General features: G+C 40.6%; 1 protein-coding gene across 3 annotated transcripts in view; it reads right to left on the reverse strand.

Annotated features, from left to right (window-relative positions):
* The window catches only part of SCAP (SREBP cleavage activating protein), a 364,198-nt gene that overhangs the window by 229,829 nt on the left and 106,712 nt on the right, over nt 1-27,657 (reverse strand). For all 3 annotated transcript variants that reach the window (XM_067148878.2, XM_067148879.2, XM_067148880.2), the window contains exon 2: nt 190-378. In XM_067148878.2, the coding sequence (XP_067004979.2) occupies nt 190-338 (149 nt within the window). In that variant the 5' untranslated portion in view covers nt 339-378. The remainder of the gene's footprint in view (nt 1-189; nt 379-27,657) is intronic.

Raw genomic sequence — 27,657 nt, forward strand, 5'->3', positions numbered from 1 at the left:
TAGGACTCTAGCAGGTAACTGTGAAATGGTGGAATATATAACTTATAATCACCCTTTAGTCAAACATATATTAGTGATACAGTACTTCAAGGAAGTTTCTTCTCAGTCAATAAATGAACCATTACCAAAATGTTAAGCCTGACACAGTATCGATGAGATAAGAACAAATTCTCTTGAGGATGTGCTTACCAACATAAAAGGACAACTGCTATAGCAAGACTGATTACTAATACAGGGTGACTCGAACAGAAGAGTCCATGTGCATAGTAAACCTGCCCAACTCTCTCTGGTAGAGTTCTAGTTGGCTCTCGACTGCGATTTGTATTCTGGGAAGCCATGGATTGTAGAGCCGGGCAGATCTACATCACACCCCTGCTCCTGGAACACAAAACAGTATAACTGATAGGCACACAAACAAAATTGGTTACAGAAAGTAGTCGAACAAGTTTAACACAAGAACACATATGGCTAATGAATGAATACATTATACTGAAGTATTATCTTGACTTTAAAATATCTACAATTTTATCACTAAGAAAATCATAATCTATGTCTGAAACCACAGATGTTCTTAAGTACAGTTTCTTGACCTATAATGGATAAACATATACTTTAAAAAAGAAAGGAACAGGCTGTCTGATTTTTAATAGTTTGATGTTAAAAAACTATTAAAAATGATCTGTTATATAACTATAATCTACTTAACCTAATTCCAAGCCAAGTGATGAAGCCCCAAGTAGCCGCAAAATAAAGAGAAATGTGCCAGATGGCGTTCTGGGTTGATGACAAAAAAATGATTATGGAGATATTGGGATTAAAATGACAAGAGGAAAAAAAAAAAAGAAAACTCATCTACTTCCCCTTTCTCCAGTAAAAACTTTCACATGGAATCACCAAGATTTTAAACTACACTGAAAAGCAAAAAATTTGGAACACTTTCTAATGTAAAATCTTAATTTATTCCACTAAAATTTTTCGGTTCTCCAACATTCATTTTAATTTTACAAATGCTAATACACCCTTAGTGTCTATAAAGGCCTGTAAATGCTCAGATATACTGTTTGCAAGTGTTGGATGACCTCTGCCGGGATGCGATCCAACTCCTCTGGTAACAATGTTCTCAACTGTGCCAAGGTGGTGGTGTCACCTTGTCTGACTTTCCTTCGCAGTATATCCCACAGGTGCCAACTTTGAAGTGGATTATCAGTAATTGCCCTCTGCTCCTGAGAAAATTTTTGAGTCAAGTCCAAAGCATGCTTCTTCCTTCTTGATAATGATGGCTGTTGCTCACAGTAAAATTTTCTGTCAAATTTATTGTACAATAATTTAATTTTATAAAATGTCTGTTGCTCACGGTCAAATTCAAGTTTTATAAAACCTTTGATAAAACTTTTCATAAAATAGGACGTGTTCTATTCCGTAAAATTAATTTCACGAAACGAACCTATCAGCGAAGCTGACATCACGATGATGCTGGCGCTACGTCGTGAGAAGATTGTGAAGCTCGATTGTAATCAAACACTTCTTTGTAAAATGGCAGGACCCGGGTGGACTAAGGAAGCTGTGAAGTGTTTTACTGGACGAATACCAGAAATATCCATATTTGTACGAGGTTAAAACGCCACTTTACCACAACAGAAATGCAAGAAGAGAGACAGAAAACACAATCGCCAAATTCCTATATGAATGCCGGTCTTCTAACCTCAACTAATTTTCGACCAACGACAGCAATCCTCTACCTTCTTCTTTTCTTTTGATCCAATCTCGAGTCCAGCATTTCCTTTTTAACACCGTACAACATATAATTGCAGCAAAAGCAGCAAGTTTTGCTTTGTTTATTGGAGCCATACTCTCAAATACACTGTAAGTTGAGCAGCTAATTCTTGGTTTATAAGTTTATCGATAGATGGCAGCACATATACATCTTAGTTCCGAAGTGAGTTCATAGATGGTCATCCCGATGTTTCCACGGATTTTATAAAATATTTTTACCATGAGCACACAACTTGTTTTCACCAAATTTTTATAAAATTAATTGTACAACAAATTTTACGAATCATTTTACCGTGAGCAATAGGCATGACACCCCTTTTGCCCTTCCCTCTAGCAAACTATCCAAAAGTATATCATATTATACAATAACATTTGCACACAACCTGTTGGTTCTGTGATAAAACATTCCTTGTAGCTTGTTTCTCACGCAGCAGCTGCTTTTCAGAGTAGTTTTTCTTGAAGCATCCTTCCGACTGTGATGACATTTTCGTTTTCTGAACCACAAGCGATACCAGTGCAGATGTGCTTAATGTAGGCCTCACTTCTTTCTCAATCTTTCTGTCAACTGCAAGGTACACTTAACACAGCAAATACAACATTACTGAAGGATTTGTGGTGGAGAAGACCAGCGCCTGAGCTCCTTCATTCACAATGAATTTTACAACGGTTATGGGTAGCAAAAGGAAGTCATGATCAAATAAGTATTATTGCCAACTCACAAGCGTTGAAATAAAGACTATTTAGGAGAAAGGCTCTTGCCAACTCACAAGCATCGAAATAAAGACTATTTAGGAGAAAGGCTCGAAAGGACTGAACATTGTTTCCTTTTCTTTTGTATCCGTCAAAAATTATTTTTTCGTGATAATGTCAGCTTTTCTGTAATAATTTCCCCTTTGACCGTAACTCTGTAATTGTGAGGTGAAATCCATAATAATTACAGACAATCCGTAATAGTTGGCACTTCTGATATCCCATATGTGTTCAATTGGGTTTATTATTATTTAAATTATTTTTAACAAATACATTGCAAATGGGAAATATCCCAGTGGCAATGGTCACTTACAGTAATGTAATAATAAAGTAGAGTTAACATAATTACCCAACAACAACAAACAAACAAACAAACAACAAGAGTACAGCAAGCAAATATATGGAAAGGAAATATTACAAGAATTATTACTAGTTTAACATTCTAAATCCAGCACTAACATATACAAATTCACATACAACTTAAGTATTTTCAATGCTTAACACTACGGCTTACAATACTATAGGCAAATCCCTGGAAAGAAAATGTTACAACAAAATACTACTAGTTTAAGTTTAAAATTCTAAATCCATCGTCATATACAAATTCACACAAAACTTAAGTATTTCCCAGTGCTTAACACTACAGCTTACAATACTATAGGTTGAACTTACTACCTTAACATTTCAAGTGATAATAAAGTTAAAAACGACAACATGAGTACAACAAGCAATTCCCTGGAAAGAGAATACCACAAGAAAAAACTTCTAGTTTCACAATCTAAACCAAGCAGAAAATCACAAATTCAGTGTCCATAATTTACAACTTTTACTTTTCACTTTACAATAGCACTAATGGTCTTCTTAAACAACTTGATACCCAAAGGGAATCTATCAAAGGCTACTGCAGGTAATTTATTCCAATCCCTTATGGTCCTGTTAACAAACGAAAACTTGCCCACGTCCGTATGCTGGTCTCTGGCCCTAATTTTATGCCTATGATCATTTCTCAATAAGTATGAGGGAGGTTCCAACCTATTCCTAATACTACTCCAGGCAGCCCTTCCCATATAGCTCTTATAAAGACCGCACAGGCGAGTTCTAGTTCTTCTAGATTCAAGACTTTCGCATTTAATGGTATTCCTCTTATTCCTTGTTACGAAACACATCGCTCTTCTTTAAAATTTTTCTAGAGAATTTATTAAACCTACCCTGTACGGATCCCAGCACGCAGATCCATATTTGAGAATCGGTCTTGCCAAGCATTTATATAAGCTTTACTTTTGGCACCAGAATTAGCTTTCTTAAGATTCCGCATAATAAAATGTGGTGTCGCATCCTCAAAGAGGCCATCTCCAACAACTTGTGACCAATATTCCTGAGCATTTACAAGCCATCATAGCTGCTACAGGCAGAAACAACTAGTGTTCTCATAAAGTGCAGTGCAAACATTAAACTTTGTTTTGTTTGGCCATAAATTGAATAACAATTTACAAAAATAAGCTGAAAATTTAGGCCACGGTCGTTTCCTTCCCACTACCAGCCCTTTCCTATTCCATCGTCGTCATAAGACCTATTTATCTGTGTCAGTGCGACGTAAAACAAATGGAGAAGAAAAAAAAGAAGTTTATAACCAGAATTTCATGCCTTCTGCAACAATTAAAATGAATGAATGTTGGTTGGACTCCCAACAGTGCCAAATAATTCTTTCTGATAAACTATGGATTGAGAAATCAAATATTAATTACATCCAATGATAGTAAGAAAGAAAAAAAATCTCTAATAAAAAAGGAAGCTAATTGAAAGGGCAATTAATTATTGCCCAAAGATATTAGTACCCACTTATCTCAAGAGTTCCTCATAACCATTCCAAGTTTATGTACATTACTTCTTCTATCACCGGTTAATGAATTAATGAGCATGACTGCTTTTATAGAAACCTGTACACTAAATGTCAAGCAACTGTAGGCTATAGTACATAAATTACATCAACCTTCTGCACAACTGCTGTCAGTTCTGATTTCCACTAGGAGATTATTACAGTTAAGAGAAGAAACATACATTTCACTCAATAGCTAATTAAAACACACACATTGTAGTTCACAGAGAGCTGTGAAATTTTGAGTATAAAGAATTCTGGACACAGTAAAAATAATAATCAATTGTACTGGTACTTAGGCCTAATCTTTCTAGAAGTATAATATTCTGACTCTTTAAAAGATAAAATGTACAGGAGAATTTTCAGGAGATCTTGAGTGATACTGAAAGATCCTGAAACATAACATTCCAAACACAGAATTGGGAAGTGTAAAAGAGGAATGATTCAAGTTTAAAAGGGCATTTATAACTTGTGCAGAAAACATCTGTGGTAGAACATCTGCAAGAGTGAAAGAAAATAAGACACTATGGAAGAAAGAGACGGTGAAAGAAGCAGTGCAAGAAAGTAATAAAGCATGGCAAGAATGAAACAGGGACAAAAAAAAGAACACAAAAGAAAATATCAGGGTATATTGTGGAACCCATGCCCAGGCTCATCGGCAGCTACGGCGATGAAGGTTGTCTTTTTGCAAGAAATCTCACTGCCATATCAAATCTTACGGTCTTCGGTTTGGCAGAGTTGGTGGAGGAGGCAATATATTTCTCGAGATAGTAAAGGCGTAAAATTGTATAGGGGCTGCCCAACCGAGGCAGTAAGGTGTGCTTAGTTCACCGAGGACATGGGTTCAGTTCCCCAACAGGAAGTCGAAAACTTTAAGAAACAAGATTTCCACTTCTGGAGGTGAACATGGCCCAGAGGTTCATTCAGCCAACACCAGAAATGAGTACCAGGTTAATTCCTGGGGGCAAAGGCTGCCAGGCATACAGATAACCATTCTATTCCACTTTGTGCCAAGGTTATGAAAAGCAGAAACTTCTACCTTCCACTCCTCCAAGGGCCTTTATGGCCTGTATGGAGATGGCTTTGCTTTTTTTTTAAATATACGATTGTGTACCCAAGGAAAAAGGTATGGGAAACCATGGTAAGAAAGGGGGTTGACAAACGAACGATGGAAATTCCACTAACAATGTATTACAAATGTTTTAACTATGTCCAAACCCAAGATGGAAGGACGGAATGGATTAGGAATGTTACTGGCTTAACACAGGAAAGTGTACTGTCAACACTATTATTCGTAATGGAAGAAACTATGCAGGAGTCAAAGGACGCATGTGGTGAAAGAGAGATGCAGGTAAATACTATTTGCTGATAGATGATATTCTGGTCTGGGGAACAGACACTAAGGAAGTACAGGAACAACTGGATATCCTGAATGAGAAAATTATGAAATATGATATGAAATTCACTGTGGAAAAGAGCAAGACGAGGGTGATAAGAGGTGATAGGGTAGGGAAAAGAATCCCAAATATAGAACGCCAGAAACTTGAAATTGTGGACAGCTTCAGATACCTAGGGAGTGAACTACAACAAAATGCAAGGCTAGATATAGAAATTAGCAAAAGTGTGTAAGAGCATGCATTCAACCAGAATGTAAGGCAGTGATGTCCAAGACGTGCTATATCACACTGACAAATGCAGCAGAGACCTCGGAAATGACAAGAAGAGAGGGGAGTAAAATTCAGGTCAGGAAGGAAAATCGAGTAGAAAAGTTAAGGATAGAATTGAGAAGAATAGATTAAGATTGTTTGGACATGAAGAAAAAAATGTAAGAGGAAAGGATACCAAAACAGATGATGGAGACTGAGTATGAGGGAAAGAGAACAAGCAAGAGAGAGATCCAGAGCAAATGGATAGACTTGAAAGACCAGCAGAAGAAGAAGAAGAAGAAGAAGAAGAAGAAGAAGAAGAAGAAGAAGAAGGAAGCTGGAATGGAACAGAATTACACAGGAAGAACAGTGGAAGGAGACAAGAAGGTGGAGAAGTAGCATAAATGCCCCAACCTGACTGGTGCTGGATAGGGAGAAATGATGATGATGATGATGATGATGATGATGGTGATGATGATGATGATGATGATCTTTGAATATGACTGGATTGTTGTTCAGTTAATCAAAGTCATAAATATACTAAAGAAACTAATTTTGCATGGCTTTCTTTCAAGTTAAATTTGTGACTGACTGCAGATGAAGGGGGATGTCTTCACTATTGTGTTTTTCTATGGTGTTTGGTAGTGTGGTGCAGTGTAGGTATGAAAAGCTGTATACGAAGAATTAACCAGATGCCATTAAAATCCCCGCAAATCGAACCCGGGATCCTCTGAACCGAAAGCATCAACGCTGACCATTCAAGCCAGGAGCCAGACTGAGTTCTAAACCGTATATTCTGATATATTTTGAAACTAGGATTGTTCAGTTTGTAGGAAAGCTACGAGAAAGTGCTAAGTCAGATACTAAGGCGTTCTTTGACAGTAAGATATGTCTAGAAATGATGCTTTATTATCAATTAATTTAAACGTGTTTGATGTCCTTTTAACATAGACTACTACCGCGACGGTCCCAAGAAACGCCAAAGTGCCGAAATTGTGTACAAAATACCAGGAAATGTATTGACGCGAGTTTCTCGAATGGGGAGAGCGCGTAATCAGGTAGGTGACACATCCGGTTACAACTTATCTAGATTATAACGGTTCATCCATGCGAGTCCTTCGTTTTCCACAAAGCTACAAAAAGATTGAAGGTAAAAGAAATGGTTAAGGGACAAGAAAAGGATATTATAGTTAGTTAGTTAGTTAGTTAGTTAGTTAGTTAGTTAGTTAGTTAGTTAGTTAGTTAGTTAGTTGGTTGGTTGGTTGGAAAAGATCCTGCAGGCGCCCTTGTTTACTCTGCTATATAGGCCTACCTAAATCCGTTTAAATGTAAGGTAAAAAAACCAAAGGAACTAGATAGAGATGCTGGCATGACAGTACGATATTAAAAAGACGACAACGGCTTTTATCTTCCAAAATATATTAATTTGTCCGATAACGGCCCTTAAAATCTTTACCGATAACAGTCAGAAAAGAACACACAGTAGAAATAGACAAAATTACAATTTTTTAGAAGTCAATGTAGTGAACGGTATTCAGAACTTTTGCAAAAGTAGTGCATTGGAAATGGACAGTTTGGTTGTGATTCGAGTTTATTCGGAGAATGGGTGATCCTACGAAGATCTAATTAAAATTCTGAAATGATATGAAAAGATATACTGAAAATTATTCTAGGTACAGACCATTACGAATCACTGACTGCTATTACCGGTACTGCTGAAATTTGACGGTGATATTCGTAGATGTTCAATCACAAGAATGCTAGTATGAAAACTCCACAATAAAAGTCATGCGGCCATTTTTTGAAGAATGCTCACTGTATAAAATTAAGAACTTCAATTCTCTTGTTAAATCCTCGATTTCTACCATAAAATGTTGACGTTCAATTCGAAACGTTTAGCCATTTTCAGTCTCAGAGATACCGTTGAAGTCCTTTGCACAAATGAACATAATTCAGGATACCTTTCGTGACGCCATCACACCAACCTTATTTCATCCGACGATACAAAGTGAACTTATGGCATCAAGATAACAATTTCCTGTGAATTCAACGCGGCGTCGAGGTTGAGTCACCCAGATTGCGTGCAGTAAGCGCGGGTCATAGACAGCTGACCGGCTCAAACGTGTGGGATTACCGGCAGCACAACGTTGGCGTAGTTCAATTGACTGATTCCATCCAGATGTTCCCCAAGACATTTATCTGCCCTCCGTCCCACGCGGTAAGCAAAGGTAGTGGAAGTCTTCACCCAGCAAGCAGTGGTGGTGATAATACAAATCCGCTGACGAGACGCAACTAAAGTAACTATCTTGTTACTGAGACATATCGCATCTGCAGTCTTGAGATTACTATACTGAAAGCAAGGGTCCCCATTGTTTTACCCACCGAGTAAAGTGAAAAAAAAAAAGACAATTTCCCGGATGTCTTGCACTTCGCCTTATTTTGTCAGCTCACCTAATTTTCTACAGTACAAAATAATATCAACCATTGCGTCGTATACACTGGTAAGAAGCAGTTGACGCTCGAGCTTCACAATACTGCCATGAAAGCCCAAGAATGGTGAAATACTGAAATATGTTCTATTATCATCAATGTCAACATAGGTCAGTATTAATAGCCAGCAATTAAAGATATAGTGAAGTGATAACCTTAAATATATTTCTAGACCTTTTAAAAACCTCAATATCAGAAGTAGTGTAGCACTATCGTCACAGTGACGTCATATTAATTAGTCTAAGTAACCCTACCATCCCACTACAGATGAGAAAGTCAATAGCTCTATTTAGGAGCTAAAGTCTATGAGGTCAAGAGCACCAGTATTTAGTGTTACATTTAGAACAAGCGGTGGTGATTATTATTTTAGAAGGAAGTACAAAACGGGCAACCATCTTCCCATTTTTTTTTTGTTTTTGTTAGTTGCTTTACGTCGCGCTGACACAGATAGGTTTTATGGCGACGATGGGACAGGGAAGGGCTGGGAGTAGGAAGGAAGCGGCCGTGGCCTTAATTAAGGTACAGCCCCAGCATTTGCCTGGTGTGAAAATGGGAAACCGCGGAAAACCATTTTCAGGGCTGCCGACAGTGGGGTTCGAACCTACTATCTCCCGAATACTGGATACTGGCCGCACTTAAGCGACTGCAGCTATCGAGCTCGGTCCATCTTCCCTTAACACTGATCAGGGAAAAAATGAAGAGGTCCGAATATTCGAAGAATGTTGTCTCTAGACGAAATACTAAGAGATGATTGTCCCTTCGAAGCTCCAATCTTTCCAAAAAGAGGGCCGATCCTTCGAAAAATGAAGGTATCAAAATGCAAAGGGCCATGAAAGGTATGCCTAGCAAACCTAATAAGGTTGGAGACGGAAGAGGACAAGAGTTGATCAATGGATGTTGAACAGGACTGATAGAAATGACAGCCTAGCACAAGTAGAAGCAAACCCGGGCTCGGCTGGGATACTGTGGTTACCACTGCATGCTCTCAAGATTGAGGGTATCTTAGGAGATATCAGGGTTACAGAGTTGAAAATACTAGCCGCGAGTATCCGAACACAACGCTGTTACAGATATCTTCGGTATAATTCACTATGGGACGTTTTAGTCAGTATACCTAAAGCTTCTGCCTGCTGTCATTTCTTGATGGATGCAGTACTTTTGCATCCATCTCTTGGCACAGGCCAGAGTAAAGTGTAGCTTCCGCCGAAGTCCCAGTCAACATCCATGGCTGTGACAATATGGAAGTTGCTGGGGTATGGGTAGTGCTGAGTAATAACATTCGGAGCATGAAAGGTGCTGCTCATAGGGTCAGTCGTGCTGCAATAGTACTTCCTGACCCAGTGAGGAAAGCAATGGCAAACTACTTCACTCCTCATCTTGCCTTGTACGCCTCATTTTGGTGCTGCCATTGGTTTTTGGGGTTTCCTTATAACCGCATAACCTTGGTGGTGCTATCTGAGGATCCAACCAGCCTCTGGGCTGATGACCTAACAGACAGACAGACCTAAAGCTAGAGATTTCACATATTTAAACACACTAAAATACCAATCGCTGAGTCGAGCTTGGATTACGCAACCCTCAATACAGCAAGCGAGTGCCAAACTCGCTACTTGACTATCGGTACTACAAATTGAGTATCTTGAAAACAGGAGGTGTAAACCTTCACCAGATATCGGTCAATACAAGGAGCAGGCTATTAATACCGACATACCGCAATCTGAAAGCTTGATGAGAATGTGGAGAAAAAAAAAAAAAAAAAAAAAACCAAACTGGGCTTAGCAACGTTGTTTACTATATATTTACGGGTGGTAGTGGTGGTGGTGGTTCTTTTAATAGGAAGTACAGCCATCAAGTAAACCACCCTCTATTGACAATAATCAGACGGAAAAAATGTACGAGGTACAACACTTCGAAAAATGGTATTTGCCAAAGAAAGACAAGGGCCACGAAGGATGTGAAAATGAGACTCGCTAGCCCTCCACACGTAATACCGTCGGGGTCGGAAAGGAAGAAGAGTTGACCAAGGAGGTTGGATACGATAAATGGAAGTAAGGAGTCTGACACAGGTGGAAGCAATGCAAGACTCAGCTAAGGGCCCCATGGTCGCTAACCCACACTCCCAAGTTAAGAGGCCGTTGGGCCCCTTTTAGTCGCCTTTTAAGACTGGCAGGGTTTTTCTACCGCCACCACCCACAACGGGATACATATTTCAGAGGTAAGTCTACCCTAAAAATGCTTACGAAAGGTGGATAGTGCTTCTGGCCGTGGTCAAGGAGCATGTGATGGTCCCGACGTTTCACGGAAGACTGCGCTCGGCATTGTCAAAGGTTCCGACTGACTTCGATAGCAGCGAAGTTCCCAGTAGAATGATAGTTTTTTTTTTTTTTAAGGGGCGAGTACCTGAGAGTCCCAGGACGAAAACTATGCCCCTATACTAATCTGTTTCCGGAAAATGCGATGAGTCGGTAAAGTCTCTGGTCCTACACTGGCGGGGGAGAAACGATATGGCTGAGTGGCGGAATTCGTCTCCCATCAGAGAGGAAACCCCCTCTTCGCTGAGGAATGGGCTCTAATTTTGAGTCGGCGAGCTATTTTGCAAGGGAGAAACTTCCCCTTTTAACAAACGGCCCTCTTCAGGGGTTAAATTTTGAAGTTATTTAGTGAGAGAAAGGTTATAAAATTTTATAAAAGGCCGAAACAGATTTCCATTTCAAGTTAAAATAGGTCGTAAGTGAGCCAAGGGCCGCGATGTTTGAAACGTGTGTTCCGCTTCTTGGTTCTTACGACCTGTTTTAAGAGGGTCGGTTGAATGGCTAAGGAACTTCGTATTCCGAATGTTAGATCTCAGATATGCCTTTACTGGCGGGACCTAGTGTTTACAGTGCACTATGTCTTCTGGTATGGGCTAGAGCAATCTTGTTACTTTCATTGATCTGTCTCAGCTTTATCCTTGGCTTTGACAAAATGAAAGTGACTGAGGTATGAGTGATGCTAGTAATGCCATTCCTTCTGCAGCCAGTCCCTGTGTGAAAATATTGCTCATAGGGTCGGTTGGTGCATGCATTTCAGTGGGCTTGGCAGACTGATATGTAAAGCAACTTCTGGCTCGGTGAGGAAAGCAACGGGAAACTACCTCACTCCTCATTTCCCTAGTACGCCTCTTCAGTGATGCCTAGGCCATCTATGACAGCTGATGGCGGAGCTGTTGAGGATCCAACCAGCCTTCGGGCTGAGGACTAAACATACATACAGATCTCGGATAAAATACTAAAGATGACCAAGGCTAGAATCCAGCCCCCGTGCCAGAGAAATTAACCAATGGCGATTAAAATTCCCGACTCTGTCGGGAATCGAACCCGACCTCTGTGACCAAAGGCCATCACGCTAACCATTTAGCCATGGAGCCGGACACAATGGAGGTAATATAATATGGTGTACTGCATATTATAAGCCATTCTTAGAATCGTAGCTGTGAAATGTTATTCCAGGAATATTTTTGATTTTCCGATTAGCGAAACCACACGCGTAACACATTATAATAGCCACAACACCAACTTAATATATACGACCATGCCCCCTTTGTAGAGCACTGCCACAGCGCTTCATCTGGACTTTACTCCCTGGGCTGGGTTTACTGGTGATTGTTTGCATGTGAAATATGACCTTTTATGTTTGAAATCGGTTCATATGAAGACTCACCGATACTGCTCATAAACACATACCTTTCCAAACGGCTATATTGAAAATATGTCGGTCGTAAGTTATAATATTTTCAAGGGGAACGCTGCAAATGGGACTGCGGACTGTGCCTGTGGGAACAATGACTTGTTACAAGTTTAGTACTGTTCGGTGTTTACTCTTTTTACAGCATACCTAATAATCTAATGTTTCAAGTGAAAATTATAACAGCGCTACTTTTTATAACACAACTATAAAGTGTAACAAGCAGTTGGCACTGAGAAACAACAACCGCCCCACGTGTTGTAGACTTCAGTCGAGTGCAACGATTAAGTCTATATAATTACTATTAACACCCAACAGTCTTTTTTATTAACCACGAAGATGCGATTATTATACTGTATTGGTTTTGTGTATTTAAAATTTGCGGTGTTTAGTCTTGCGCGACTTTTAAATCGCTCTCGTCGGCGCGTTTGTGCATTTGGAGCACTAAAACAGCCTGCCTTCACACATACCACATTGCAACTATAAAACGGTGGTTCTCGGGTGGTTCGGCTGTGGTTACAATCGACCACGCTTAAGCACAATTGCGTGTTTATATTTGTGGTTATTTGAAGTTCATAAGACCACAAACTTTCTAACTACATCGCAAGTATAGAGTACTGAAATGGATTTTGAAGATGAAGTATTGTCATGGCTTTTATAACGTCGACGAAGACGGCGTCATCGAAATAAGAGTTTATTGGATTCATCCTATTATAGAAAACAGGAACTTTAGCCTTTTCTCTTCAGTTGCTATAAGCAGTTGTACAGACCCAAATGTTTTGTAAGTTGCGTACCTCTTCAATAGCAAGTCCGTATCAAAAATATCACTTTCGTTCGCTATTTTGCAGCAGCTCTAGAGCGGAAATACGTTTCACCGGATGGAAACGAAGGGAACGACTGAAGTGAGGTGTTGCGTGAAGTTCGCAGCACTATCACTAGCGTGTGGTTAGCGTGTCGCCCGTGTGAATTGCGTTCGATCATTGCCAGCGATGTTTTTGTGAGTGATATCTTCCGCAGATTGCAACACTGGTTGAACTTGACTGCAGTGTGTGGTACGTATGAAAGCAATATGGCATTTCCATAAGAATTTGAGACCGCCCACAGCCACCCACTGTTGTGTGGTTGTGGTGTGGCTGCAACAAAGTGGTACGTGTGAAGGTATAATAACGTTCGGCCACATAGCGTTGACGGCTTTCAGGGCAGTCTCGTTGGCCACGCAAAGCGACCAGCAGTTACAGCGTGGTAGCAATGGAACAGTTTCAGGAAGTAACCGTTCTTGGAAACCTGTGCTTTAACGCCTATATAGCTGCAACACAGCGGTGGTAACACGGTGCTTTGTGCAACAGTTTAACCTTTAGTTACTCGCGCTCAGTTTTCCCCCTTTATTACTCGCGTGGGGTCTTTAAGGCCTCCGGGACATTATGCATTGAAAAAATACTATAATTACAATACAATTGCGTCTTATTTTACTGCAAACACTGCACCACATCAAAAAGCAGGTTTACAAGAAATCATTACACATAAAGTACCTAACATTAAGTTCATGACAGTGTTATTTTTCTCATATTACACGCACTTCTCACATATTTTCTTCATGTGGTCTCCACAGACACGTTCCTTGCTATTTTCACATCTAGTTTTTATTTTCCTGTCCTTTGACCTGGGAAAAATCACGCATCTCTTTCTTGAATTGTCTGGCTAGGTATAGCAGCACGCAACAAGAGCCATGGTTTAATGAGTTCTTTCACCAGCTCTTTTAAAAATACTCTCCTTGGCATGCTTTTCTTGTGGCTGGAATTGAATTTCCATACAACGAAAGCGTTGATACCAACCACATTGAAGAGATGATAGAAAACGAGTGTCCATCTGTTTGATTGTCGTGCTACGTTGTAAGTTTGGCATAACTTGTCATTTGTGTCTACACCACCTTTCGTGCTGTTATAAAACAGAACTATTTCCGATTTCTTCTTCTCAGCCTCTTCTATATCTGTCATGATGCATGCTGGAGATCAGTATTACCGCTGTGTGATTGGTGAATATTTCACAGTCTGGATCAGAATCAGAAGCAACTGGGACATCGTCATCATCTTCTTCTTCCTCTAAAAGCCACTGTTAATATCCTGTACTTGACGACTGTGCCTTCCAGCCATATTCATCTGAAAGCGAAATACAAATCGAAGTAACCCGGAAATATGAGAGAAAATCAATAACACATCGCTCTATTTGCTGCACTGCGTCTCATGTCAAAGTAGAAGCTCCTTATACTGTACGTTATAGGCTTACTTCTTGTATATTAACAATTCCCAGACATCACAAGAGGTTCAGATGCTCTCCAGAATATGTGTATTACACGTTCACATCATCAAAACTAACTAAATAATTTGTTATAAGCAATATGTGCCAGAATAGGAAAAGAGTTACCTTACTTTATTTTCATACGTAATTACTCGCGCGGGGTCTTTCAGGCCTGGTCACTGCTCTCCACTGAGTACCTTAGCCTACTTGGCAACAATGAGCCAATTACTGAACTGAGCTCCCCTCCCCACTACATGAAGCTATTGCATGTGTCAAGGTCACACGTAGTCACTTCGGGAAAATATAACAATTTAAAAAGGGAGTGGGGCCTCAAAGACCCCGCGCGAGTAATTAAAGGTTAATTTCGAAAGGGTTCCGATAGGAAGCGAAACAGGGAATATTGGCCGATCTTTTCAAGTTTTATAGAAGTCAAATCGTGACGGCACGGCGTCTTTTGTACCAGCATATCAGAAACCGTGCGGCATGTGCGCTGCTCTCGTGCCGCTGTTGTGAGCACTTATCGAAAGTAGCTCAATGATGGGCAAATAACGCGTCGTCCAGCCATGTGCCGACAGCGGCTCGATGATGATGATGCTTGTTGTTTAAAAGGGCCTAAACATCTAGGTCATCGGCCCCTAATGGCACGAAATATCCGACCCGTAATGCCCCACATTCCCAGAAACTAGCAGTAAACAATAGTATTACTGACCAAGGGACTGCTTCTAAAGCACAATACTGAATCGATGATGCTTGTAGTCTAAACGGGTCCAAAATCCAGGTCATCGGCCCCTCATAATGGTACTTATCGCTAGGAAAGTAGAACCATGGTATTTGCCATGCTACGGTACTAATCAAAAGTAGCGTAGATTCACGGTATTCCACACATCATGGTACTACTCACAGGTAATGTAATGCGCACATGTAACACAGACCTATGGTGTTTCGCACATTGTGTCGCTATTTACAGGCAACGCAAAACTATGGCGTTCTTCACGTAAGTGGACTACCACAGGGACTCGCACTATCCCGTGGTGTTCCTCACATAGTGGATACTAATCATAGGCAAGCCAGAACCATGGTGTCGCTCATATAGTGGTACGAATCACATGTACTGTAAAATGCATCCTGAGCACACACTGTCGCTACTAATCACAAGCCTATTTGTGTACCCAACATAGTGGGACTACGCGCAAGTAAAAGCGACCCATGATGTTCCCTGCGTGATGGTACTAATTGCAAGTAGTATCATGGTTCTAATTTGATCATCCCTTGCTCGCCCCTTTTAGTCGCCTCTTACGACAGGCAGTGCATATCGTGGGTGTATTCTTCGTCTGCGTCCCCCACCCACCGGAGGTTGTGTGTTTGGTCCGCGAGAGGTATTTTATTTCTCTCAAGTCCGCCGGCAAGCCGGTTAGGACCCCTATCCGCCACCTGGGACGCGCCAAGTGGAAGTATCACCTCTCCCCCTGCTTCGCCAGCGTAGTAGGTTCGTGGGACAGCGGCTTATTGGTGCCAGAAGCCAGCGTAGGTTGTCGCATATTGTTCGGAGCGACCACGGGGAACAGTTCGAGAAAACGGCAACTGGTACAACGGTGATGACAAAGCCAATGGTTTCCAGCACACAGTTCAATGAACACTGCTACGCATGGGACTGTGGAGTCGACGACGAAGTAGTACGGTACCCCAATTCTGGGTACAAAATCATCGCCAATGGACTATGGATGATTGGAAAAAGGTCGTTCGGTTCGATGAATCCAGATTCTAAGTTCATCATGTTGGCTGAAACGTACCATGCTACTCTCCTTGCAAACAACTGACAACCATACCGTCCAAGCTGATCAACCGATGGCGCGGGGACTCTCAAATATACACGACACGCCTAAATTTTATTGTATGCTGAGTATTCAGCCCAAAGGCTAGTTCGATCCTCAACAGCAGGTCCATCTCTGGTCAGATTCAGCGTTCAGAGTGGAGTACCGTGTCTCCTGGTATGGGCTAGATTAAGTTTGTTACTTTTAATTTTCTGTCACAGTCTTGACGACATGAAAGTGACAGAGGTACGAGCAAAGTTAGTAACACCATTCTTCAAGCAGCCAGTCCCTGTAATGAATGTTGTGAAACTTGCGCATAGGATCGGTTGGTGTGTGCATTTCAGTGAACTCGACAGAATGATTTATAAAAGCACTTTCTGGTTCAGTGAGGAAAGCAACGGGAAACTACCTCTCTCCTCATTTCTCAGTCACGCCTAGACTATCTATGACAGTTGATGGTAGACATGAAGAGGTCCAATCAGCCTTGGGGCTGAGAGGTCACCATATATAACTACGGCACCCAAACTTCTTAAGAAAATCCCCCGTAGTCGTCACGAAAGGGAAGTACTTCTAGTACACACTCCTTATCACGTATTGCATGTACTTTTCTGTGTTTCGTAATCAAACAGCGATAGGAGGCAACATGCGATAAAATATTTACATAATTCGTGGGTGAAAGGAGGAAGAGGTAATTAGGGCAGCAGTACAGTATACTCAAGCGAATCCACGCGTTTGGTTAACTTATGCATAGGATTTCTAATCAACATTAGTTGGGGTCCCGAAAAGAAGACTTATTATCAACTAGCTGATGTACCCGTGCTTCGCTACGGAATTCTACATTGTATACGGAATTCTAGTGTACACGTTGTGAGCAAGATTGTATTAAATTGCATAGCTCTTAACGTTGCCCTAGAAACGCGACGGGGAAGTCACCAAACATCTTTTCTCATATGAAGACTGAGTTAGGGAGTTTTCACTGTAATGGTAAGCCCGCTTGCATACCATCAGGAACAATCAGGTTGGGGAGTTTTCACTATAATGGTAGACACTCGCTCTCCACCTGCCTTTTTACATCCTCAGAAGGACTGTCTTAGTGGTTTTCCCAACTGAAATGAACATGCATTACAATGACGTCAGTAGGAATGGCGCGATTAAAAGCAATGCTTTCATACGGAACACTCGATCAAATGAAACACCACACATTTTCTCACTTTTAACGAACAGGACTACACTGCCGATCTAACAGTCCAAAGTTCCAGAGCTGGAAAGACCAAGCTGCAGACAGCCGTGATTCGTGAACACTCTTCGTCCTTTTTCGGCGGGGAGAGGGTCGAATAGTGCAGACTCCCAGGGCAGAAAATTATGCCCTTTTACTAATCTGTTTCCTAGGAGTACCCGATGAGTCGGAAAATATGAATTCACTACACTGGCGGAGGAAAAATCTATCAGACTCGGAGGCAATTTTTTCCTCCAAACCAGAGGAGAAACCCCCTCTTCACTGATAATTCGGAATAAAATGAATGTAGAATTTAATAAAAGTGAAGAGGAAAAAGCTTTTCTTAAGAAACGGCTCTTTTCAGGGTTGAATTTTGAGTTATTTAGTGAATTGTTGTGCTAAAATTTGGAATAGGTCTACATTGTTATTCTAGACCAGGCCATACTACTACTACTACTAAGTCAGCCTCTGCCTTAAGTATGCACACTGCTTATTCACAACAGCGCGTCAGAGTAGGGATCGAATAACTGGAATACTATTAAGAACCAGTGTGTTACGTACCAGCTGTACCAGAAAATGTATGAACCAGAGGAATGGCATGCTAAAGAACAAAGTTTTCTAACTCCAAGGCTATTTCCCGCCAATATTCAGTCTTTCTCAGGGGGGGTGACACTTCATGGGGAGCGTTCTAAGCAGTTCCGAGATGGGTCCCTCAATCTGCGCTAACTAGTGAAAACTAAAATTCTCTTTTAAAGGGTTAATTTAGAAAGCAGTGGTTGGCGTTACACATTCAGTTGCGCGGTACAGCAAATTCAAAACACAATACCGTTATCATTGCGCGCGAAGGGAACTTTGTCGTACGGTAAGTAATAGTGCTTGTTAGACGAAAATTTGTTGAGATTCTTTCGCATTGAACGAGATTTTTGTTCCAGTTTTTGAGAGTATGGAGTAAAATTATAATTATACGCGTTCTTAGTGTGAAAAAATAGTATTATGATCATGAACTTACTTCACATTGAACTATCTAGCCTTTGCGAGTAAACGTGTGTGTGATTCTGCTTCTTACCTGCTGTTTGGAATAATTACAAGTTGTCCATTTCATGACCGTATCGATGTTTAATCAAGAAGTAAGTATAAATAACCACCTAATCGATACTTTATTATCGATTAGGTGGTTATTTATACTTACTTCTTGTTTGGAATAAATAAATTCAAAATATAAACTGTGTGAATTATGCTGTGTTTTACTTCTCCTGTTTTCCATTCCCATATATAAAAGTCGTGGGAAGGGTTCAATGAACGAGCGAAAGAATGAGGTTATGTTAGATCGTGATTTAGGCAAGTATGGGCGTTTTCGGGGTTTTATATGAATTGCATTAACATTTTCAGTAATCAATGTTGCATTTATTATTTAATAGATGTAAATTTACATTAAAATGCGAACGGTGGAACAACGATACAAGCTGGCGTTACAACAGGATTGCCAACATACAAATACGGTAATTGCAATTTACTTTTCAAATAAAAGACCACCAGATAACTTTCCTGACGCCAACCATATGTGGAGGGATGTATTCTCTACTGCGTGTTTCAGTTGTGGTTTGTAGTGTAATGTGCTATGTGTGTATGAGAGGCGCGTACAGCGACAAACACCCAGTCCCCGAGAGAGAAATTAACTACTCTGCTAAAAGCTCTCACCCGGCCATAAATGGAACCCGGGAATCTCTATAAATCTAAGACCTCCATGCTGACCGTTCGACCTGACGAGCCGAAAATAGCTTAAACGAGTTCCCAACGCCATTACGCAGAGTTAATAGATAGATAGATATGGTTTATTTTAACTGGCAAAGTTAGGGACACGTGTCCCTGTCTTACACTTAACCAGTGAAATACATAAACAACATAAAAATGTATAAAATACTGAATAAATAAAAAAAGAGAAACAAATTACTATGGTACTATGCTATCCTACTGTACATACAAATATGTATTATAATACACAATATAAATTAACATGTTGGTTCCTACGAAGAAATTAACATACAACGAATTACAATAATAATAATAATAATAATAATAATAATAATAATAATAATAATAAGAGGAAGAAGACTGTGGCGCTACGAGCTCGCTTCATACAGATATTTTCAGCACCTTCTTCCGTGGTTTGATATCCCTCTGACCTCCTGCGGAACGAAGTGCCATTCACGGCTGACCACAACAGTGAAGGAATTGTTGTAGGTACAATTATTTCTTTTCGACGAGATGGTCATTACCATATTGAATTTTACACTTCCGTGTACGTCAACTAGTCGTTATATATTTTTTTTTAATGTATGTTTATTACGAATGTCCTTTTAACTGCGTACTATCGATATCAGGAGGCGCTAGTGTCGTAATCTGTCCAGAAAAGGGACAAATATACCGCTACAGTTCTCTCGACAACCGTAAGCGAGATCCAAATCAACTGCGCTACGCAAATGGTCTATTGTTAAAGACGCTTTAGTTTCAAGTACTGTATATATACATGTACGGAAGAATACTTGTGTTGTGACATCTTGAACAAGGATACTCAGTGTAAAAACATCATTAAGTTTTTTTTTTTTTTTTGAGAAACAAAGCTATTCAATGACATGTAATCACTATCTGATCAATATGTACTGTTGTTATTTTTGCAATTGTAATTCTATGTAATCAATGTAATTACCTTTTATGTATAATTATGAATGTAGCAATATGACTTTCTAAGTTAAAGCGACAATAAATATTTTAAAAAATACTTGAGTACAGAATTCGAATAATGTATAATTTTATCACAGATCAGTTCAATGCATCTACAATTAGAATATAGTAAAAAGAGTAATTCAGTATTATTTACTCAAGGAGGATACCACTTAATTGTCTACAGAAGAGCAGTATGGCTTCAGATCAGGAAGTTCTACAGTAGACCTTATATTCGCAGTAAGGGCTGGTTTACACGGGTAGAGTAGCGAGGCGAGTAGAGTGGATAGTAGAGCTACTAGCATCGTGTAAACGACCGGGATAGTAGCAAGTAGAGTAGAGTAGTTAGTAGGCAGTAGAGTAGAGTGGGTTTCCGCTGCGGTAAAGTAACTCTACCACTATCCTTCCCCCTCCACCGGAACCGAGCTCCGAGAGCTGGCGGAGAAGTCCGAGGACGTTCGATTTTTCAGCTGACGCGTCATTCGACTGCTGTATTTGCATGTGTGTATATTCATTCGGTGGTATTACGTCGAGCGTTTATTTGGCGGCAAAATAAAGTGGACGGAAGAAGAAACTTGCAAATTTGTGGAGCTCTACAGCGAAAAAGAATGTTTATGGAACATAAACAGCGTTACTTATAGAAATAAGAATATGAGACGGGCGGCGGAAGAGGACTTGATTGCGAAAATGGGTAAAGAGGGTTTTGGGTTAACGGAACTGAAACAGAAAATAAAAATTTACGATGTACATACAATCAAATACTCATGAAAATACGAAGATCCAAGAAGTCTGGAGGTGGTGCCGCAGACATCTACACTCGAAGATGCAACATAAAATATAAACAAGTGTCAGCTGGATTTTCACTTAATATGAAGATTTCTCAAGTTTCAATGTTACACAGCGTGTTCATCATGTGTCTCGACATGTTTAAGTTAGGCAATACAATGGTGCAGGACTGTGTACATTAATCATATTAATAACATACATAGGGATCTTCTGCACATCACTTGCCACTGCCGTTAATTTTCAGCAATAACAGTAATTTCCCCCAACAAATTGAATAGTTTCCATATGTTGTTTGGAATATCCAAAATAATTATTGTTTATAGTACAGTGTCAGATCTAGAAGCTTAAGCCCTACACCTGGGCCGTACAAGCAAAAAAAAAAAAATAATAAAATCAGTAATTGGGGTATTTATGGCGAAGAAGCTACTGCAAATTAGGCCTACGCCAGCGTAATTTACAGTGTACGTATGGCCGGTTACGTCTCAAAACTCACGTGCAAAAATTAGTAGCAAATGGTATCAAAACTCACGACTGCAAACTAATAGCTAAATTAATATTCCAATGAGTCTCAAAATCCACAACTCCGGATAGCAGCTGCCTGCGATGACGGCAGGAGGGGTGAGGTGAGCGGTGACTCACTGACCAGGCCTCTCCTGAGGCCACAATACCATTAACATTAAATTTATATCAAAAGGAAAAATACGTTATATTACCTTTAAGACCACAGAAAAATGTTTTGATGATGATAATAATAATAATAATAATAATAATAATAATAATAATAATAATAATAATACACCAAAAGACGAGACCAGGAAATGGTCTGAGGAACGTAAGATTGAATTTAGCCGGAAAATGAAGGACTACTGGGCCATCAGGAAAGCTCGAGGTACCAACAAGAAAACAGCTGCCAAACCAGCCGCTAAGAACACCAATTGTGGCAAACAACGACGATGACTTCAAGAAACAGCTAAAACACAAGCACCGTGGTCCATAGATGGCCCTAACGAATTAAAAAAAATACACCTCTGTGTCATTCACCGACCATTATTTTCCCCTGTGCGTTGGGGTGGCAGAGTAACATCCACAGTATCCTCTGCCTTTCGTAAGAGGTGACTAAAAGGGGCCCCAGGGGTACTTACATTTTTTAGAAAAGGGTCTTGTCTTTCTTTGCCCGAAACCTTCATTTTCTCGAAGTATGGGCCACCTTCCATTTTTTTCCCTCTGATTAGTATTAATGGAGGATGGCTGCCCAGTTGCACTCCCTCTTAAAACAGTAATCACCACCACCACCTTTTCCTTCATTGTTTTCAACACTTATTGATTTTTAATGAACTTTCCACATTTTCTTGGCTGGGGAAAGAACCACCATCATAAAATATCATCAACATCAGCGCTGTGGAGTTTTTTTAAGGCATATAGCAACAGAACGTCAAAGATAGCGATTGACTACTTCGCTATATTTCAGATAATATTCTGACATATTTTAATTTATGATTTTATAAATTTGGTGAGCCAAGTAGTCAATACTACAAGTATATAACATTGCGCATCGTGTAATCGCGTGGAGGCGTGATGTAATATATTAATCTATGCTAAGTAAGGCATCTGGGAGTACATGACTCAGTCATACGTGTGGAGCATGAGTTCATATTATTTTCGGAAAGCGTATCAGAGACCGTTCATCATACTCGCCCACTTTCTGAAGGGAATGGAGATAAGTAATTTAATTTCCCTGCGATGAGATTCATGACCAAATTAATCTCTAATGAAACTAAATGAGTGAATTAACAGTCGTAATATTTAATATCGGTAACATGAAGTTTCTTATAAAAGTAAATGCCGTCTTCTGGCCTCATAATAGAACTAAGCCCCGGTAATTACCACCAACTGAAAATTTATTTTAACTAGCAGCAGGCAATATACCTACTTTAATTTTATGTCGTCCGGCTGCATGGATACATGGTTAGCATGCTGGCCTGTGGTCCAATGGGTCCAGGGAGTCCCAGGTTCGACTCCTGGCCGGGATTTTCACTTTCATTTGTTAATTCCTATGGCTCGGGAACTGAGTGTTTGTGCCGTCTTCAGCATTGGACTTCATGGATTGCAAAAAAGAGGCATATTTCTATTTTTCATCTATTCACATAATTTAATCGATTATCCATCCGACACACTTACACCGAAAAATGTATTCATGACGCAACCAATTATTCTACGCGATATAACTGAATGATATTTGAAATTCATTTGATTATTTATTCCATTATTTAAATAACTGGATGGAAGCTATTTGATTTTAAAAAAATATCCGATTATATCATCACTAGTAGGGTGGGCATATATCCATTCAAAGAAGAACTGGTCCTGCTCGTGAGGTTTGAGACTGGCCCAGATAGAGAAACCTATTCTTGCTAATCTTCTTCTTAGAATTCGTGAATTTTGATACTCGTGAGTTTTGAGACTCGTGGGTTCTGAGACGACACACTGATGGCCAATGGGTATTCTTTCTATAACTTTTGAAATTAATTCTGCATTATTTCATTCGGATAAGATATAGGTTGGCTGAAATAAAAAAAAAGGAAATAGAAACATCACTACAGTCTAACTGGGGAAAGGAGTACCTCACCCCTTCACCGTGGAACAAAAACCTTGAGACATACGAAAACCTTCGCCAGAATTATGATCTATAATTAGACTGGAGCTCGTTCATATAGTTTTATCTTAGAAATCACCACTACAGTATTCACAGACGAAGACTAGTAAAATCCTGAGGGGATGATTACACTGTCGTTACTTTCTGTACAATAATGAATAAAGTCATAACAATTCAACCGTTTGTGTTCCTGGGTTAAAATACATGCTTGTACTGCCAGGGAACTGCTCCTTCATTAACAAAATGATTCCTGAGACGATCCCTCATGTTCTTGGCCAACTCGATGTGCTTACGTCTTGACATGGTGCTACTACTGTACTCTACTCTACTGTATGACTCTACTCCCGTATGAACGATACGAGTGTCAACTCTACCAGACAGTGGTAGAGTAACGTGGCTACTCTACTAACTACTCTACTCGCCTCGCTACTCTACCCGTGTAAACCAGCCCTTGGATAGTAGAGCTACTAGCATCGTGTAAACGACTGGGATAGTAGCAACGAGAGTAGAGTACGCAGTAGAGTAGAGTGGGTTTCCGCTGTGGTAAAGTAACTCTACCACGATCCTACCCCCTCCTCCGGAACCGAGCTCCGAGAGCTGGCGGAGAAGGCCGAGGACGCTCGATTTTTCAGTTGGCGCGTCATTCGCCTCTTTCCATGTGTGTACTGACGGTATTCCGCTGAGTAAACTGAGCAATTTGTGCGTTTATTTGGTGGCAAAATCAAGTGTACGGAAGAAGAAACATGTAAATTTGTAGAACTGACAGTGGAAAAAGATTGTTTATGGAACATAAACAGCATTATTTACAGAAACTTGATTACGAAAATGGGTAAAGAGTGTTTTGGTTTTATGGAACTTAAACAGATTTTTTTTTTTTTAATACGATGTACCTACAACCAAGAACTGACGAAAATTCGTAAATCCAAGAAGTCTGGAGGTGGTGCCGCCGACATCTACACTCCCTCTCTTAAGTGGTTTAGTAAAGTATAATTTGCAAGGTAATACTGAAAGCCGTCCGCCTCTGTGGTGTAGTTAGTGTGATTAACTGCCACCCCCGGAGGCACGGGTTCGATTCCCGACTCTGCCACGAAATTTGAAAAGTAGTACGAGGGCTGGAACGGGGTCCACTCAGCCTCGGGAGGTCAACTCAGTAGAGGTGGGTTCGATTCCCACCTCAGCCATCCTGGAAGTAGTTTTCCGTGGTTTCCCGCTTCTCCTCCAGGCAAATGCTGAGATGGTACCTAACTTAAGGCCATGGCCTCTTCCTTCCCTCTTCCTTGTCTATCCCTTCCAATCTTCCCATCCCCCACCAGGGCCCCTGTTCAGCATAGCAGGTGACACCGCCTGGGCGAGGTACTGGTCATCCTCACCAGTTGTATCCCCCGATCCAACGTCTCATGCTCCAGGACACTGCCCTTCGGGCGGTAGAGGTGGGTCCCTCGCCGAGTCCGAGGGAAAAATCAACCCTGGAGGGTGAGCAGATTAATAAAGAAAGAAGAATATTAGAAGCCACAACGTAACATTATAGCTCAGTAATATTAATGGGAGGTACACCTTTGGAGGTCAAACAAATGCAGGTGTATTGTCCTATAATGGAGAACAGACCTCCCTCTTTTCGATGGAAGAAGGATATTCTTTTTTTTTTTTTTTTTTTGCTAGGGGCTTTACGTCGCGCCGACACAGATAGGTCTTATGGCGACGATGGGATAGGAAAGGCCTAGGAGCTGGAAGGAAGCGGCCGTGGCCTTAATTAAGGTACAGCCCCAGCCTTTTCCTGGTGTGAAATGGGAAACCACGGAAAACCATTTTCAGGGCTGCCGATAGTGGGATTCGAACCTACTATCTCCCGGATGCAAGCTCACAGCCGCGCGCCTCTACGCGCACGGCTAACTCGCCCGGTGAAGAAGGATTTAAAAAATACCTAAACCTATAATAGTTTCGAAGATGCAACAACAAATATAAACAAGTGTCAGCTGGATTGTCCCTTTAGATGAAAGTTTCTCAAGTTTCAGTGTTACACAGCGTGTTCATCATGTGTCTCGACGTGTTTAAGTTAGACAATGATGCAGGACTGTGTACTTTATTTATTTATTTTTTTGCTATGGGCTTTACGTCGCACCGACACAGATAGGTCTTATGGCGACGATGGGATAGGAAAGGCCTAGGAGTTGGAAGGAAGCGGCCGTGGCCTTAATTAAGGTACAGCCCCAGCATTTGCCTGGTGTGAAAATGGGAAACCACGGAAAACCATTTTCAGGGCTGCCGATAGTGGGATTCGAACCTACTATCTCCCGGATGCAAGCTCACAGCCGCGCCTGTGTACTTTAATCATATTAATAACATACATAGGGATCTTCTACCTCGTATCACTTGACAATGCCATTAGTTTTAAGCAATAACAGTAATGTCCACAACAAATAGAATAATTTTCATATTTTGTTTGGAATATCCAAAATAATTATTGTTTACAGTACAATGTCAGGTCTTGAAACTTAATCTCTACACCTGGGCCATACAAGCAACGAACAAACGAATTATATAAATAGATCAGTAATCGGGGTATTTATAGCAAAGAAGCTACTACAAATTAGGCCTACGCCAGCATGATTTACAGTGTACTGATGGCTATTATCATTGGCCAAGAACTTCAGAGTCACCTCAAGCTTAAATCTCAGTGTTATTGCATTTCTCATCACTGTGTTGTGTCTTTGAATTTGCGGTGTTATAGCATCTAACAGTGTCTGAAAGTTATCAGGCTTCGATCTCATACACTGTATTCTTCTTTATAATCTGTCGCAAGTTCTCTCAGAATTAATGTTAATTCCCCGAATGTATCTCTCCTAAGCCAGCCTCTTACCCATTCCCTTCTTTCCTCATTTGCTTCTTATAATGCTTCACTAACCTCTTGCATTAATATGTTTGCAAATGTCTTTAAACTCTTCGTTACGATGTGCTTGCGTCTTGACATGGTGCTACTACTCTACTGTATGACTTTACTCCCGTATGAACGATACAAGTGTCAACTCTACCAGACAATGGTAGAGTAACGTGGCTACTCTACTATCTACTCTACTCGCCTCGCTACTCTGGCCGTGTAAACCAGCCCTAAGACAGCTACAAGAGCGTCATTACGAATGGGGTAAGGATCTTGTGATGGCCTTCGTAGACTTTGAGAAAGCTTATGACCGTGTGTGTAGAAACAAGGTATTGGAAGCCTTACAGAGAAAAGCTGTCTAGGAACAGACCGTAGAAAGTGTGGAGGAGATGTACAATGGGAATGTCAGTTGTGTGAAAATAGGAGAGAGAACAGGCTGGTTTGAGCAAAAAGGTGGATTAAAACAAGGAAGTGCTCTGTCACCTTTGCTCTTCGTAGTAACAATGGACGAGATAATGACAAAAGTGGCAAGAAAAATTGGAGAAGGAAAAATGAAAGTGATAATGTTTGAAGATGACCTGTTAGTCTGGGGACAGAAGAGGATATCCAGGAACAGTTAGATGCTTGGGTAGATGAGGTGGAACAATATGGAATGAAATTTAATGCCCAAAAGAGCGAGATAGTGATCACAACTAGAAAGAAGGAGAGACCTACGAGAGGGATATTGCTTGGAGGGAAACAGCTTAGGAAGGTAGAGAGTTTCAAGTACTTGGGAAGTATCATAGAGGAAAGTGGAAGAAATGATAAGGAAATAATCGAGCGAGGAAGACAAGCAGGAACATGCCTGGAAAGTGTCAGAAGCCTGGTTTGAAGCAAGGATGTCCCTCAGAGAAGCAAAAGGGCGATATCCAGAATGTACTATATAGAGTACCTATTCTGACGTACGCAGCTGAGACTTGGGTAATGAGGCAGGGAGCCGTGAATAGAATACAGGCAAGTGAAATGAAATTTCTGATAAGCAGGATAGGAGTGACAAGATTGG

This window comes from Anabrus simplex, chromosome 6, assembly GCF_040414725.1.
Source record: "Anabrus simplex isolate iqAnaSimp1 chromosome 6, ASM4041472v1, whole genome shotgun sequence".
NCBI classification, from domain to species: domain Eukaryota; kingdom Metazoa; phylum Arthropoda; class Insecta; order Orthoptera; family Tettigoniidae; genus Anabrus; species Anabrus simplex.